At 40.9% G+C, this 12,733-nt stretch overlaps 1 protein-coding gene across 2 annotated transcripts in view; it reads right to left on the bottom strand.

The window, feature by feature from the left end:
* The window catches only part of LOC126393894 (protein crumbs homolog 1-like), a 129,480-nt gene that overhangs the window by 58,971 nt on the left and 57,776 nt on the right, over positions 1 to 12,733 (bottom strand). For both annotated transcript variants that reach the window (XM_050050304.1, XM_050050303.1), the window contains exons 3-4: positions 6,225 to 6,420; positions 2,783 to 2,922 (exon numbers count right to left, since the gene is read on the bottom strand). In XM_050050304.1, the coding sequence (XP_049906261.1) occupies positions 2,783 to 2,922; positions 6,225 to 6,420 (336 nt within the window). The remainder of the gene's footprint in view (positions 1 to 2,782; positions 2,923 to 6,224; positions 6,421 to 12,733) is intronic.

Raw genomic sequence — 12,733 nt, 5'->3', positions numbered from 1 at the left:
CCTCAGTTGCTCTTCCTGAGGTTTCTACCGTTTTTTTTCCCCATTAAAGGGTTTTTTTGGGGAGTTTTTCCTTATCCGCTGTGAGGGTCCAAAGGACAGAGGGATGTCGTATGCTGTAAAGCCCTGTGAGGCAAATTGTGATTTGTGATATTGGGCTTTATAAATAAAATTGATTGATTGATTGATTCAACTAAGGGGCTAAGTTGGAATAACTTCTATTTCCTTGTTTCTGAAACAAATGTAGAAATACATGTTTGTTGGTTAGACTTGCAATGTAATGTCACCTCAACTAGACATTAAGTTCATACAACTTAAATTTCCTTGTTAGTAATACTAAAAATGTTATTGACTAAACTTAAAGGAGCAATAAGCGAAATTCATCATTTCTAGATTGAAGGAATTAAAAAATTGCTATGTGAAGAACTAGAGGTGTAATTTCATCTGGAGTATAGCATGACCTCACACAGCCTCTCTCTGTGTTGATCTCCAGCCCATTGTTTACAAGCCGGTCTGGCTGCGCGTTCATGTACGTTCATGTGACAGGTACAACATAAAGTCAAATGTCTGTTTTAATTAGTGTTACAGTAACGTTAGGCACATGTCGCTATGTTGATTCAATTAAATTTAATGTTGCAATCGTAGCATGGGTTAATGTCCGGAGCTTGAGTTATTAGCGGCTCGGTCCCAGCAATGGGTCAGGCGTTTCGGCCGTGTTAGGTGAGTAGCCCGGCAGCTCAGCTAACATTTGCAGTTAGCATTGTAAAATGTAGCCCGGCAGGCAGCCTGGCGGCTGTGTTTAGCTATTCCCCTGCCTACTTCAATGATGGTGGTCCCTGTAATAAATGCAATATATTTGCTGAAATGGAGGCGAGGCTCAGTGACTAGAAGAGCTGGTAGAAGCGCTCCATAGCTGCAAGCTACTTCAATAGCCGTAGTAGCTCTAGTGCTAACTCTGGGAGCTAACGCTAACATTCCTCTCTTCTCCGTGAGCCCGCCAGGCTCCACGCTAGAGCTCACGGGAGCCGAGAAGCTCCCGGAACGTTAGCATGGCAGCCGACTGGTGCTAATGCTAACGTCCCCACGCTTCTCGGCTCCGACTCACTGAGCCTGGCGGAGAAGCGTGGGGACGTTAGTACTAATGGGCTTCCATGCTAACGTTCCAACTCTTCTCCGTGAGACCGTGAGCCTGGCTCCCCGCTCAGTTGGAGTTGGAGCGTTAGCGTGGTAGCCGAGTAGTGCTAATACTAACAGGAAAGCAGGGAAATAGCTAAACACAGCAGAGACCGAGAGTGAGTGAAAGACATTGCTAACTGCTAAACTAAGCCAAACTAAGTTGGCTGTTTAGGTTTTATTTCCTCGCCCCTGTGGCGAATGAATCTGCCTGCAGAGAAAGCGGGGGCTAACCGGTGCTTCCTCCTCATGCTCCACTTCACTCAGCTGCACACATAGCCAGTTAGCCTCCGCTAGCTTCCCAGCTAGTGGCTCTCCATTTGGATCCAACCGGAGCACCGAGCCCTGGTTTGTTATTCGGGGGGGGGGGGGGTTTGAGAGCAGAGGTAGAGGGAGGAGTGGCTCATGACACACTTTGTTTTGCTCTACAAGCAAGCATTTTGCTTATTGCCCCTTTAAAATATCAAGTTGATCAAACTGTTTGTCGCTTTCAGATCAGTCACTTTAACTTAATATTGTAAGTGATAGGAACTTGCTTGGAAGTGTAAAGAACTAGGTATCTTTAGCTCACTTAATTCAAGATTTTAAGGCAGCAAGGTAACTTGTTTTTTTTTTTTGTTGAGCCAACAAATTCATTTTTACAGTGCAATTGTTATCTGATAATAGTTCTTCCATGTTCACGTTGGTGTGTTAGAATTTCATTTTAGAATTTAGAATTTATTTTAGAATTTCAATGGCAAGAAGTAAGGGTGTGTGTTTGGGGGGGGGTGCAGATTTGGTCCCCCTCCAATGTTGACTCCATGGCTACAGCCTTGAAAGAAACGTTCCTCGAAGAAAACTGCACACTAAACAAAAATAAATATATAGCCACAAGCGGTGATTCCAGGGTTCAAGCCAGCATGGACCTTCAAAACTTGAAAGCTAGGTAAGACCACGACTTTTGACAATTTAGGACGCCTACATTAAAAATAAACAGGATTTTTTGATCATTGGACAGATGCTTATTTATTTATATCCAAAACTGTGCTAGGCCACGTTATTGCTCTATTGCAGAAACATTTTGGGGACATGCATCAGTATCATTATTACAGTAAAACGGCATCTATTCTAGCTTACAATATGTGAGTCTTGTATTGGAAGAAAAATCTGAGCCCATTCTTTAAGTCACACAAACGCACGCACGCACGCACGCACGCACACACACACACACACACACACACACACACACACACACACACACACACATAAACACAGACTATGACAGCAAAAATCAGATGAAGTCTGCTGACATCTCTCTCTGTCGCAGTGTGCTCATGCATCACTTTTCATAATTCATCACAGCAATGAAGGATTTGAATTTGTGTTGTTTTATAAAGAGCTCTACCGGAAATTCTGCATGTTGCAAGCACAGCCCTGCTCGTTATCCGCCTCTTGTCCTGATATATGTGTGGCTAACTTAAAGCCTGAGGACACTTTTTATGTGTGCAAGTTCTAGCTTTTTTTTCCAAGTGTAATAACTATATAACAATGTATCTTTTACTGAGCAGCAGGTTAATGTATGACTACTGCAATGTTTGAGAGTTGGTTTTTAACAAGTGTAGTCATGGTGTACCTGGCCAGCAGAGGCACTGGTATTGGTTGATCCCCTCCAAACAAGTGGCTCCATGCTGGCAGGGGTCAGAAGCACATTCAAGAATATCCTCTTCACAATGGTCACCTTCAAAGCCCGTCCCCTCACAGTCACACTCATAGCTGGAAAAAAGCAGAGAAACAGATAAGCCTGTCTTAAACTGTGATTGTCACCAGGAAGAGATGGATAATGAAATCTAAATATTTTGTGTGTGTGATTAACCTTTGATAAATCACTGGTTTGTGCAAAAATAATTTTGTTAGGACTTGGCAAAAAGGCACACTTTGATTTCTAACTTTCTAAATAAACAGATCGATTATCTAGTGGAAGAAGGAAAAATAAAAACAAATGAGTGCAGGCCTATAGTCAATAAAAATGGAGTGCAAGGTGACTGAATTTCTCTCAACCGTACTTACTGTAGGCACAAGTGGCAACTACAGGATGAGGCGACCGGACTAGAGCGTGGTATACACTGTGTGATTTTGGACTGTCCCAGATGAAAGATGAGCAATGTGAAAGAAACGTGGCGATATCTTTGGTCGTGGCTCTAAAATGGCGGTCCTACATCACACAGTGAGAGAGGCCCAAGGATGGCCGTTGTCACGATCTTGCATTCAAAGACTGCCTGGGATTAAATTCTGACAGTGTCAGAAATTTGGAAAATTTGAAAAAGCCTTCTCCACTGCTGCCCCCTCCCTCTGGAACTCTCTCCCCCAACACATGCGTAACTGTACAGACTTAAACTCCTTCAAATCTTTGCTAAAAAACCACCTGTTCAGGCTTGCATTCAATCACCATTCTTGCTCTACTGTGTTGTACTGCTCTTATGTTGTTGTTTTTTGTTCTTTTTGTTTTTGTAAAGTGTCTTTGAGTGTTTTGAAAAGCACTATACAAATAAAATGTATTATTATTATTATTATTATTATAAAAAACCAACTCACTCTGTGACTGCTGTTACCACCTATGTTTACTAACCAACCAATAGAAATGCAGCATGAAATGACACACTGGTGCTAAACCCAAACAAACAGATGGATAGCAGCTTGTCATGGAGTCAAAACAAGCTAAAAGAAATGTGTGGGATTCCAGCAAAGAGGAAAACTAGTCGAAATGTGGCAGCAGACGCCTTGCCTTTATGATGTGTCTCGGGCTCTTACCATGATCGCTTAAAGAAGGACGAGGCATGGAAGGAAATAGCAGCGGAGTTGCAGCTGCGAGGTGAGCAACCTAACGGCTAGCAAACAGACATACCACAGTATAAAGTGCCCACAAAACATTGGGTTATTTAATAATGTGACCCTCTATGTTGTGCTTCACAGTTTAATAACCCATGTAGCATCCTTGTGCACTCAGTACAGGAAGCTATTGCATTATACGTCGTAGCCTGCGATTCAGTGGGCCCTGTCATCGTACAGTCTACATACATCAAACTTGATATAGTACCCAAGTTTTTAGATCCATGTTACACAGTGCAGCTGCACTAAACTTTGTTAAAATCTCTAAAGATGGGGTCTGTAGGAGCCTGAAGAGCAAGTAAAATGGCACCACATGCAGGAAACATGTCTCTTGATATGCTGGGTTACCACTTGTTCTACTTCAGTTATAAAACCACTGAAATGTTTATCTGGGACATCATACAACATTGTAAACAAGTGAAGAGTTATGACATAATGTCAGTTGCACAATAATATCGAACATTAATATAATCAACATAAGCAACCACAAATTACTGGTGATACCAAACCAAGTTACAAACCCCCTGAGTGTACTGAAATGAGCAAGGGTATGTTATTCCTTATAAATTCACCTTTTCTTTAAAAGGAGGGAGAATGAGCACTACTTTTAAAATTTATAGTTTTGTTATTATAGTTCTTATTTGTTATTTGTTATTTACAGTTCTTGTTTTGAATGTTTAAAGATAACAGAAAAAGTTTTTTACATTTTCAAAGAAACTTTAAACAGACAGATAGAATATTGGGGCACTCCATGCAAAGACTGCATTAACAAGGCCAAAAGAAATCAGAAAACCTTGACAGAAATTGCAGTTGCTACAAATAAAACAGCATTATTTCAGCTGATTCAGACAATAAAAACAAAAACTGAACCTGTCTTTTGCACATCATTGCAATTGCCCTTTTGAAAGGGCAACTAAAGCAATTGATTATATGAATTTGTGAGTGGTTGACACTCCAACCACTCCATGGAGTGCCAACCACTGGGTGATCAGCTGATGATCAGCTGGTCTGGGTTAAGCTGAACAGCTGTAAGAAATCTGCACTGTTTCCTGGACTATTTAACATCACTTGTCTTGTATTTAAGTGTGAAATATAACATCCTACCCATCATCCTCACTCCCTGCTCTTCCCATCTGTGTTACTACCCAGGTATTCTCAGCACCTCCAGACATCTAATGACTCATCACAATGGCTGACAGTAAGTGGATTAATTCTTATCCCTGGTCAACTTTAATGTCTGCCCTGCAGCCTCAAGTTGACACAACAAACTGCTGGATGACACAGCGGCCTTACCAGGCTCAATATGAGAGGGAAATATAAACACAAACATGGTGTGTAGAAAGTCATATAGACATTTGAATTAAGATGTTTATTGGTTACACATAGGACGATAATCACTTACAAGCACCAGTCTAACTCAATGTAACTAATGTGATCAGATTCCACCAGAGTTCACAATATTCCGATTCAGAAATCTCATCCAAAACATTTTTCTAGTGTGCATGTCAGAAAAAAAACAGACAGATACAGATTTAATGTTGCCTACTGGAAGTTTCATTCTGAATTAAATGATTACAGGAAACACTGGCCAGTGATTCCATAATAATGGCAGCTTTAAACAAATGTTTAAGTTTAAGAATTGGTCACAGCTGCACTAAAACTCTTTGGCTAGGTTTCTGAAAAGATTGGGCAGGGGTGGGCTTTATGGCCTGTACTACAGCCAGCCAGCAGGGGGCGATACAGATATTTTGGCTTCACTTATGAGGAGCGGTTATGTCATCCATCTTTATTTACAGTCTATGCTCCTTATACTACATTGTCTGACTTCCTCCTTTGCTCCTGTTATAATTACCACAGCCACTAGAGGTCCTCGGCTAACAAAAACACAAATATGAGTCGTAATTTCTGCTTGTAAAAATGCCCTATTATTTTTCAGGTAATGAACAATACATCAACTGACAAATCTGTCAACCTCAATTGTATAGGTTGACAAATTGTTACCTCAAAAACTAAAATATCAGACCTCATAACCAATTTGCATTCTACCTCACATGCACTACAGTCCATTTGTATGTGCGAGTGTAACTGTTCGTCCATGAGGTTGTAACCATTTTAAAAACCCAAATCATTATGACCAAATTGTATGTGTAGGTATGTGTAGAAAAACACGTGTGTGTGTGTAATCCTACCTGTTGATCCCATCTATGCACTTGCCCTCATTCAAACAGGGAATACTGGCACATTCATCAATGTTGACCTCGCAGTCTTGACCCTGGAAGCCGGCCATGCACTCACACGTGTACATGGCGACATGGTCTCGGCAGGTGGCACCATTCTGGCAGGGATGCACCTCACACTCATCGATCTCCACCTCACAATTTATCCCTGCAGGAGACAGAGCGGGGATGGCAGTGAGCCAAGGAGTGAGATTGGCAACACACAGAATTATCTTAGCACACGCACAGATAACAACCCAATAGTACTTGGGCTGCCAAGAACTCAGCTGTAGACAGTAGACATCAACACAGACTAATGCTGCTTAAACAGAGCCAGGCAACCTCTTTTTATATGGTCCCTCCTTACACAAACCCGAGACACCTAACATACCCACCCACCCTCCACCCTTGCACCCTCTGCGTGCATATGTGTCCTGTTGTAAAAAACTAATATAAAATCTTTAAATGTCTTCAACAAAAAAGGGGGAAAAAAGAAAAGAAAAAACAAATCTGAAAAGGAAAAATCAGTCTTGGGTTGAGCTGGTGAAAACCTGCTGATGCACTATATGCAGAATGTGAGGAGTCCCAAGCAGACTGTGCTTTGTTTTCTGGGGTTGCAAGTCAAACAGGTTAGGAGTTACTGGGGCTGGGCCAGAAAACAATAAAGATAATTATCTCAATATATTTTCCTCCATAGAGATATAATAAATGTTTGATAAATCCCCCATATTATTAAACACCCCATACGCCCATTGATGAGAGTAATGCACCTTAAATTGCAGTAGCCACCCACCATTAACCAGAAAAAGAAGATAAAGACAAGACTGGCTAACTCAATGTAACTAATGTGATCAGATTCCACCAGAGTTCACAATATTCCTATTCAGAAATCTCATCCAAGACATTTTTCTATGTCAGAAAAAAAACAGACAGATACAGATTTAATGTTGCCTAACGGAAGTTTCATTCTGAACTAAATGATTACAGGAAACATTGGCCAGTGATTCCATAATAATGGCAGCTTTTAACAATTGTTTAAGGTTAGGAATTGGTCACTGCTGCACTAAAACTCTTTGGCTAGGTTTATGAAAAGATCGGGCAGGGGCGGGCTTTATGGCCTGTACTACAGCCAGCCAGCAGGGGGTGATATTTTGGCTTCACTTATGAGGAGCGGTTACGTCATCCATCTTTATTTACAGTCTATGCTCCTTAGGGCCCTGACACACCAAGCCGACGGTCGGCTGTTGACCAAAGTCGGGCCATCGGTGAGCGTCTGTCGGCCTAGTTTTTGCGGTGTGTCCCGCACCGTCAGCACTTAAGCATCTGCAGCTTTTTGGCCGATTGAGCATGTTGAATCGGCGGTGGAGCTTGTCGGTGAGAGAGATCACTCTGATTGGCTGTTCAGGTTTTATTTCCTCGCTAGCGGCTAGCGGTACGTTAGCTGAAGCATGACCGGAGGGAAACACAGCCAGTTAGCCTCCCACCTAGCCCCGGCTCTCCTGTTATAATTACCACAGCCACTAGAGGTCCTCGGCTAACAAAAACACAAATATGAGTCGTAATTTCTGCTTGTAAAAATGCCCTATTATGTTTCAGGTAATGAACAATACATAAACTGACAAATTTTCCTCCATAAAGATATAATAAATGTTTGATAAAACCCTCATATTATTAAACACCCCATACGCCCATTGATGGGGGTAATGCACCTTAAATTGCCACCCACCATTAACCAGAAGAAGAAGATAAAGACAAGACTGGCTACTAATTCACACAGTAACGTCAACATAACAACAACATTAAACATGCCTCTAAAGTTCTTCTTAGTTTGATTGTTTTGGCCATGGATAACAGTGCAGCATTACCCCATGATTGAATTCACCACAAACCATTAGCTACAGTAGCTGTGCAGTCGACTCATCTAATGCTAATGTGAAGTTAACAAGGGTAACTTGACTGACTAATCAGCTATTAGAATGATGTGACATAATGTGGCCACAGGTAACATGAATAAAACTTAAATTTATTTCCTTGTCCAAAAACATGAATTCTGAAGATTTTTCGACAGATTTTCAACTGCAATAAATGAGCCCACATTAGTTAATGACATTCTGCTGTAAGCGTTTTGTGTCATTTCCGGCGTTTCTATGTTAGCGTCTCTATGCTGATCACCAGCTAGTTTTCTAATTTTCCTTACTTCAGCTGTGAAACATCTACTTCACGTTTTAACCCACACTAGTTCCCTTTAAGCACTCATAGCTCTCCTCTTCTTTTAACAACTTTCTTGCTAATCTTCGCTGTTGTTCACACGCTATTAGCCTTGTTAGCTACGTTAGCTTAACAGTTGCGATGGCTTCTCCTTCTCCTGCTCTCTCTTGCTCGGTGTGCCTGGTGTTAAACTATTCCTCTGCCTCCTTAAGCAACAGTGGTACATGTGATAAATGTAGTTTATTTACTGCGTTGGAGGCTAGGTTAAGTGAATTGGAAGCACGGCACGGCACCGTGGCAAGTCAATCTGTGGCTACGGTAGTCAGCTAGCCCCCTGTAGCCAGTGCAAAGCCACATAGCGTAGCTCTTGGAAGCGGTCCTCTGGTAACCCCCGTGCAGCCGGGAGGCTGGGTAAATGTCCGAGAGAAGCGTAATACTAAGCTGAAGCCCTCGGTTCACCACCAGCCTGTTCACATTCCAACTGTTATTCCCCACTCAGCGACACACCCACTGAGGAGAAAACTCTGGTCATTGGCTGCTCTATTCTGAGAAACGTGAAATTAGCAACACCAGCGGCCACAGTCAAATGTATCCCTGGGGCCGGAGTGGGCGACACTGAATCAAATTTAAAACTGCTGGCTAAGACTAAACATAGATTTAGTGAGATTGATATTCACGTCGCGGTAATGACACCCGGTTAGGCCAATCAGAGGTCACAAAAATTAATGTTGCATTGGTGTGTGAATAGGCAAAAACTTTGTTCAGTTCAATTCAATTAAATTTTATTTATAAAGCCCAATATCACAAATCACAATTTGCCTCACAGGGCTTTACAGCATACCTTATAGTACAGATAAGCTCTCAAATTATGAGGAATTGTGCACTTTTTGAAAAAAGCATTAAATTTCTACCATAGTTTGTACATACCATAAGGTTTATTTTCAGATGTGGAGGGAAGTCAGATTTGACCTCTGAGGCCCGGGAGAGGTCAAATTCAAGATGGCCGCCAATAATATTCAAATATGCTTAACTTTGGAACGAAAAACTATAGAAAAACATTTAAGGTGTCATTTCCAACTAAGTTTAGGGTGCCCATTCAGTTAGTGATACTCTTGAGATCAATGGAATTCAAGAAAATGCATTTAGGTCAAGGTCAAGGTAAAAATTTGCTTACAAAACAAAACATTTTCCCCTCTTTTTTTTTTTTTTTTTAATGAGCACCAAAAATATTTCAATTACATTTTACTCTCATGTATTATTCAGTAATTAGTTATCATTTACTGGGATGTGTGGTTATTTTTTCCTGCTAAGCACATCATTATCAGCAGATGGCCCTCTAGAGCATCACTAGCTAATGCCAGTAGTGATGTAGTCAGTAGGCAACATGATGAGTAGGCTACAGTATGCACAAGTGACGAGACAGAGAGCACGTCTGACATAAATATCATACCAGGTAAACTGACTGACTATGTACAGACAATGGCCGTGTTTCCCAGTTAAGAGCGATCTTAAGACTTAAGAGCACAGTTAAGAACATCTTTGGTAAGAAGGGTTGCTAAGATACGAGTGTTTCCCAGATGCGTTCTTAATGCCCTTCTAAGGATCGCTCTTAAGATTGGTCTTTAAGAAGCTCTTAACAGGTGTCCACTACCGCGGTGCTGAAACAATCGATGTTAGGCAAATCGATCACCCACCACTTAATCAGCGCATAAGTCACACACAGCGCTGCTACCTAATGTACTAATTCCCTGCTGCTCGTGTGTATGTGTGTTCTAATAATTCTAATGAAAAACTAAGACGATAAATATTTGTTATTGACCTATTTTCATGACGGAAACAAGATTACAGCTAAATAAGAAGTAGTCTTGGTAAGAGAATCATGAGGAAATGTATTATATTTAAACAAAAAAACACAGACGCCTTGCTGAGGCCAGTGCCGTCTCCCACCACATCCAGGAAGCTCCCCACTGCGTAAAAACGCAGCGCAGCCAGGCATTGCACCTCCGGGCTGAGGGCAAAATTGCACCAGGTTGCCCTCCGGATGTGTGAAAACACTAGTTGATGAGGCGTTGTATCTCGGTACTTCATTTGGACAGCCTGGTCTGACAGCACGTCGAGTGACGCACAAATGCATTTAGATAAACGGTTTGGCTTCGCACACGGCAACGCTGTTGGTTAGCAGCAAGAATATGCTGTAAAGCAGCCATGGTATCTCACACGTGTGATGTGGCAACGCCTTTATATAGAGTAGCGGGTGGAGCATCCATTGATGTGGTTCCAGCTGAGCTCAATTACACCTGTCAGTTGCCTGATATCTGAATGTCGCAGGTTTGGAGGATGGATGTGTTTCTGTTGTGGCCTGATGCATTTTTTGGATGTGGTAAACTATCTCATATGTGCATACAGATGTGGGATATGTGCGGACAAATTATGATAAATGATAGTGATGATGATTCATTTTATTTGTGTGCCTGATGTGCACAGCACATACAGGAACACACTTGTTATTCCTCATACTTATTTTTCTTATTATTATTATTTTTCTACCGCCANTGGGAGATACTCTTGTCTTTAAGTCATATAGATGGTGTTATCATTAGTTTATCGACTTTACGCAGGCACCGGTCAGCGGAAAAAAATACTCAGAAAAACAGAAAAAATTACACCAAAAAACAGAAAAATAAATAAATTACTCCAAAAAACAGAAAATATTACTCAGAAAAACAGAAAAAATTACACCAAAAAACAGAAAAATAAATAAATTACTCCGAAAAACAGAAAATATTACTCCGAAAAACAGAAAATACTACTCAGAAAAACAGGAAAAAAATTACTCAGACAGTAATTAGTCAGAAAGCTTAGTGTAATATTAATTTGCCTGACGCGGCTGGATCTGTGCGCATTTGGTCGCTAAGAAGACTGTTAAGAGTGGGTTAGCTCGATCTTACAACTCCTTCTTAGTGAAAGATCTTCTTAAGCTAAGAGCGATCTGGGAAATGCGTTTTTCTTTCAAGGGAGGCTTAAGAGTGTTCTTAAGAAGCTCTTAGCGCTACGAGCCATCTGGGAAACGCTGCCAATATAAGTATACTTGAGTAAAGCCTTAACATGCAAATACATTGAATTTTATTGTAGTCGGGAATGAGTCTGCCTACTTAGTTAGCTAGCTAGCTTCTGTGGTAAAAAAAAAAAAAAAAAAAAGGCAGGCACTGATCAAAATAATTCTGCTAGCTAAACTAGAAGACAGTCTGGAACATACATGAGCTGAAGTCAGTTGAATGATTGAACAGCGCATGTTCTAGAGATTTCAGCTTGGTCATTTGTGTGAAGTAGGACTATAGCTGAATTAATAGTGATTGCAAAGTAGCCTAGTTCAGTACTGTGCCGCTGGTATCAAACAGGCTTGAGAGCTAATAGATGGCATGTAAATGTAGACGTGTTATTACTGATTTCAAAGCAAGATTCAGTATAAGAAGCATAGTAGGCCTACTGAAATATTGTAAGTAAATACATTTTTAATGATCATTATCATTACTGTTACTATGTTGGAAATAAACCATCTTTTTGCACCCTATATCTTACTCCGTCTGCATAATTTGACCATGACTTTGACCTAAATGCATTTTCTTGAATTCTGGTGATTTCAAAAGTATCATCAACTGAATGGGCACCCTAAATTTTGTTGGAAATGACACCTTAAACGTTTTTCTACTGTGTTTGGTTCCAAAGTTAAGCATATTTGAATATTATTGGCGGCCAGCTTGAATTTGACCTCTCCCGGGCCTCAGAGGTCAAATCTGACTTCCCTCCACATCTGAAAATAAACCTTATGGTATGTACAAACTATGGTAGAAATTCATGCTTTTTTCAAAAAGTGCACAATTTATCTGCTATTCCGCTGTACTATTAGGACCCTCACAGCGGATAAGGAAAAACTCCCCCAAAAAAACCCTTTAACGGGGAAAAAAAACGGTAGAAACCTCAGGAAGAGCAACTGAGGAGGGATCCCTCCTCCAGGACAGACAGATGTGCAATAGATGTCGTACAGAACAGATCAACATGATAAATTAACAGTAATCCGTATGACACCATGAGACAGAAAGAGAGACAGAGAGAGAGAGAGACAGAGAGAGAGAGAGATGCAGGACAGACGGTAATGACAGTAGCTTACAACAACATTACTGAAAGTAATAATATTATAATTATGATTCTGGCTGTTGTGGTACAATATGTTGAAAGTAAATATTAATATCTGATAGTATATGTATGTGACAATA

The sequence above is a fragment of the Epinephelus moara genome, chromosome 8 (assembly GCF_006386435.1).
Source record: "Epinephelus moara isolate mb chromosome 8, YSFRI_EMoa_1.0, whole genome shotgun sequence".
Lineage (NCBI taxonomy): Eukaryota > Metazoa > Chordata > Actinopteri > Perciformes > Serranidae > Epinephelus > Epinephelus moara.
Note: the sequence above shows the minus strand (reverse complement) of the source record. Positions and strands in the feature narration are given on the sequence as shown.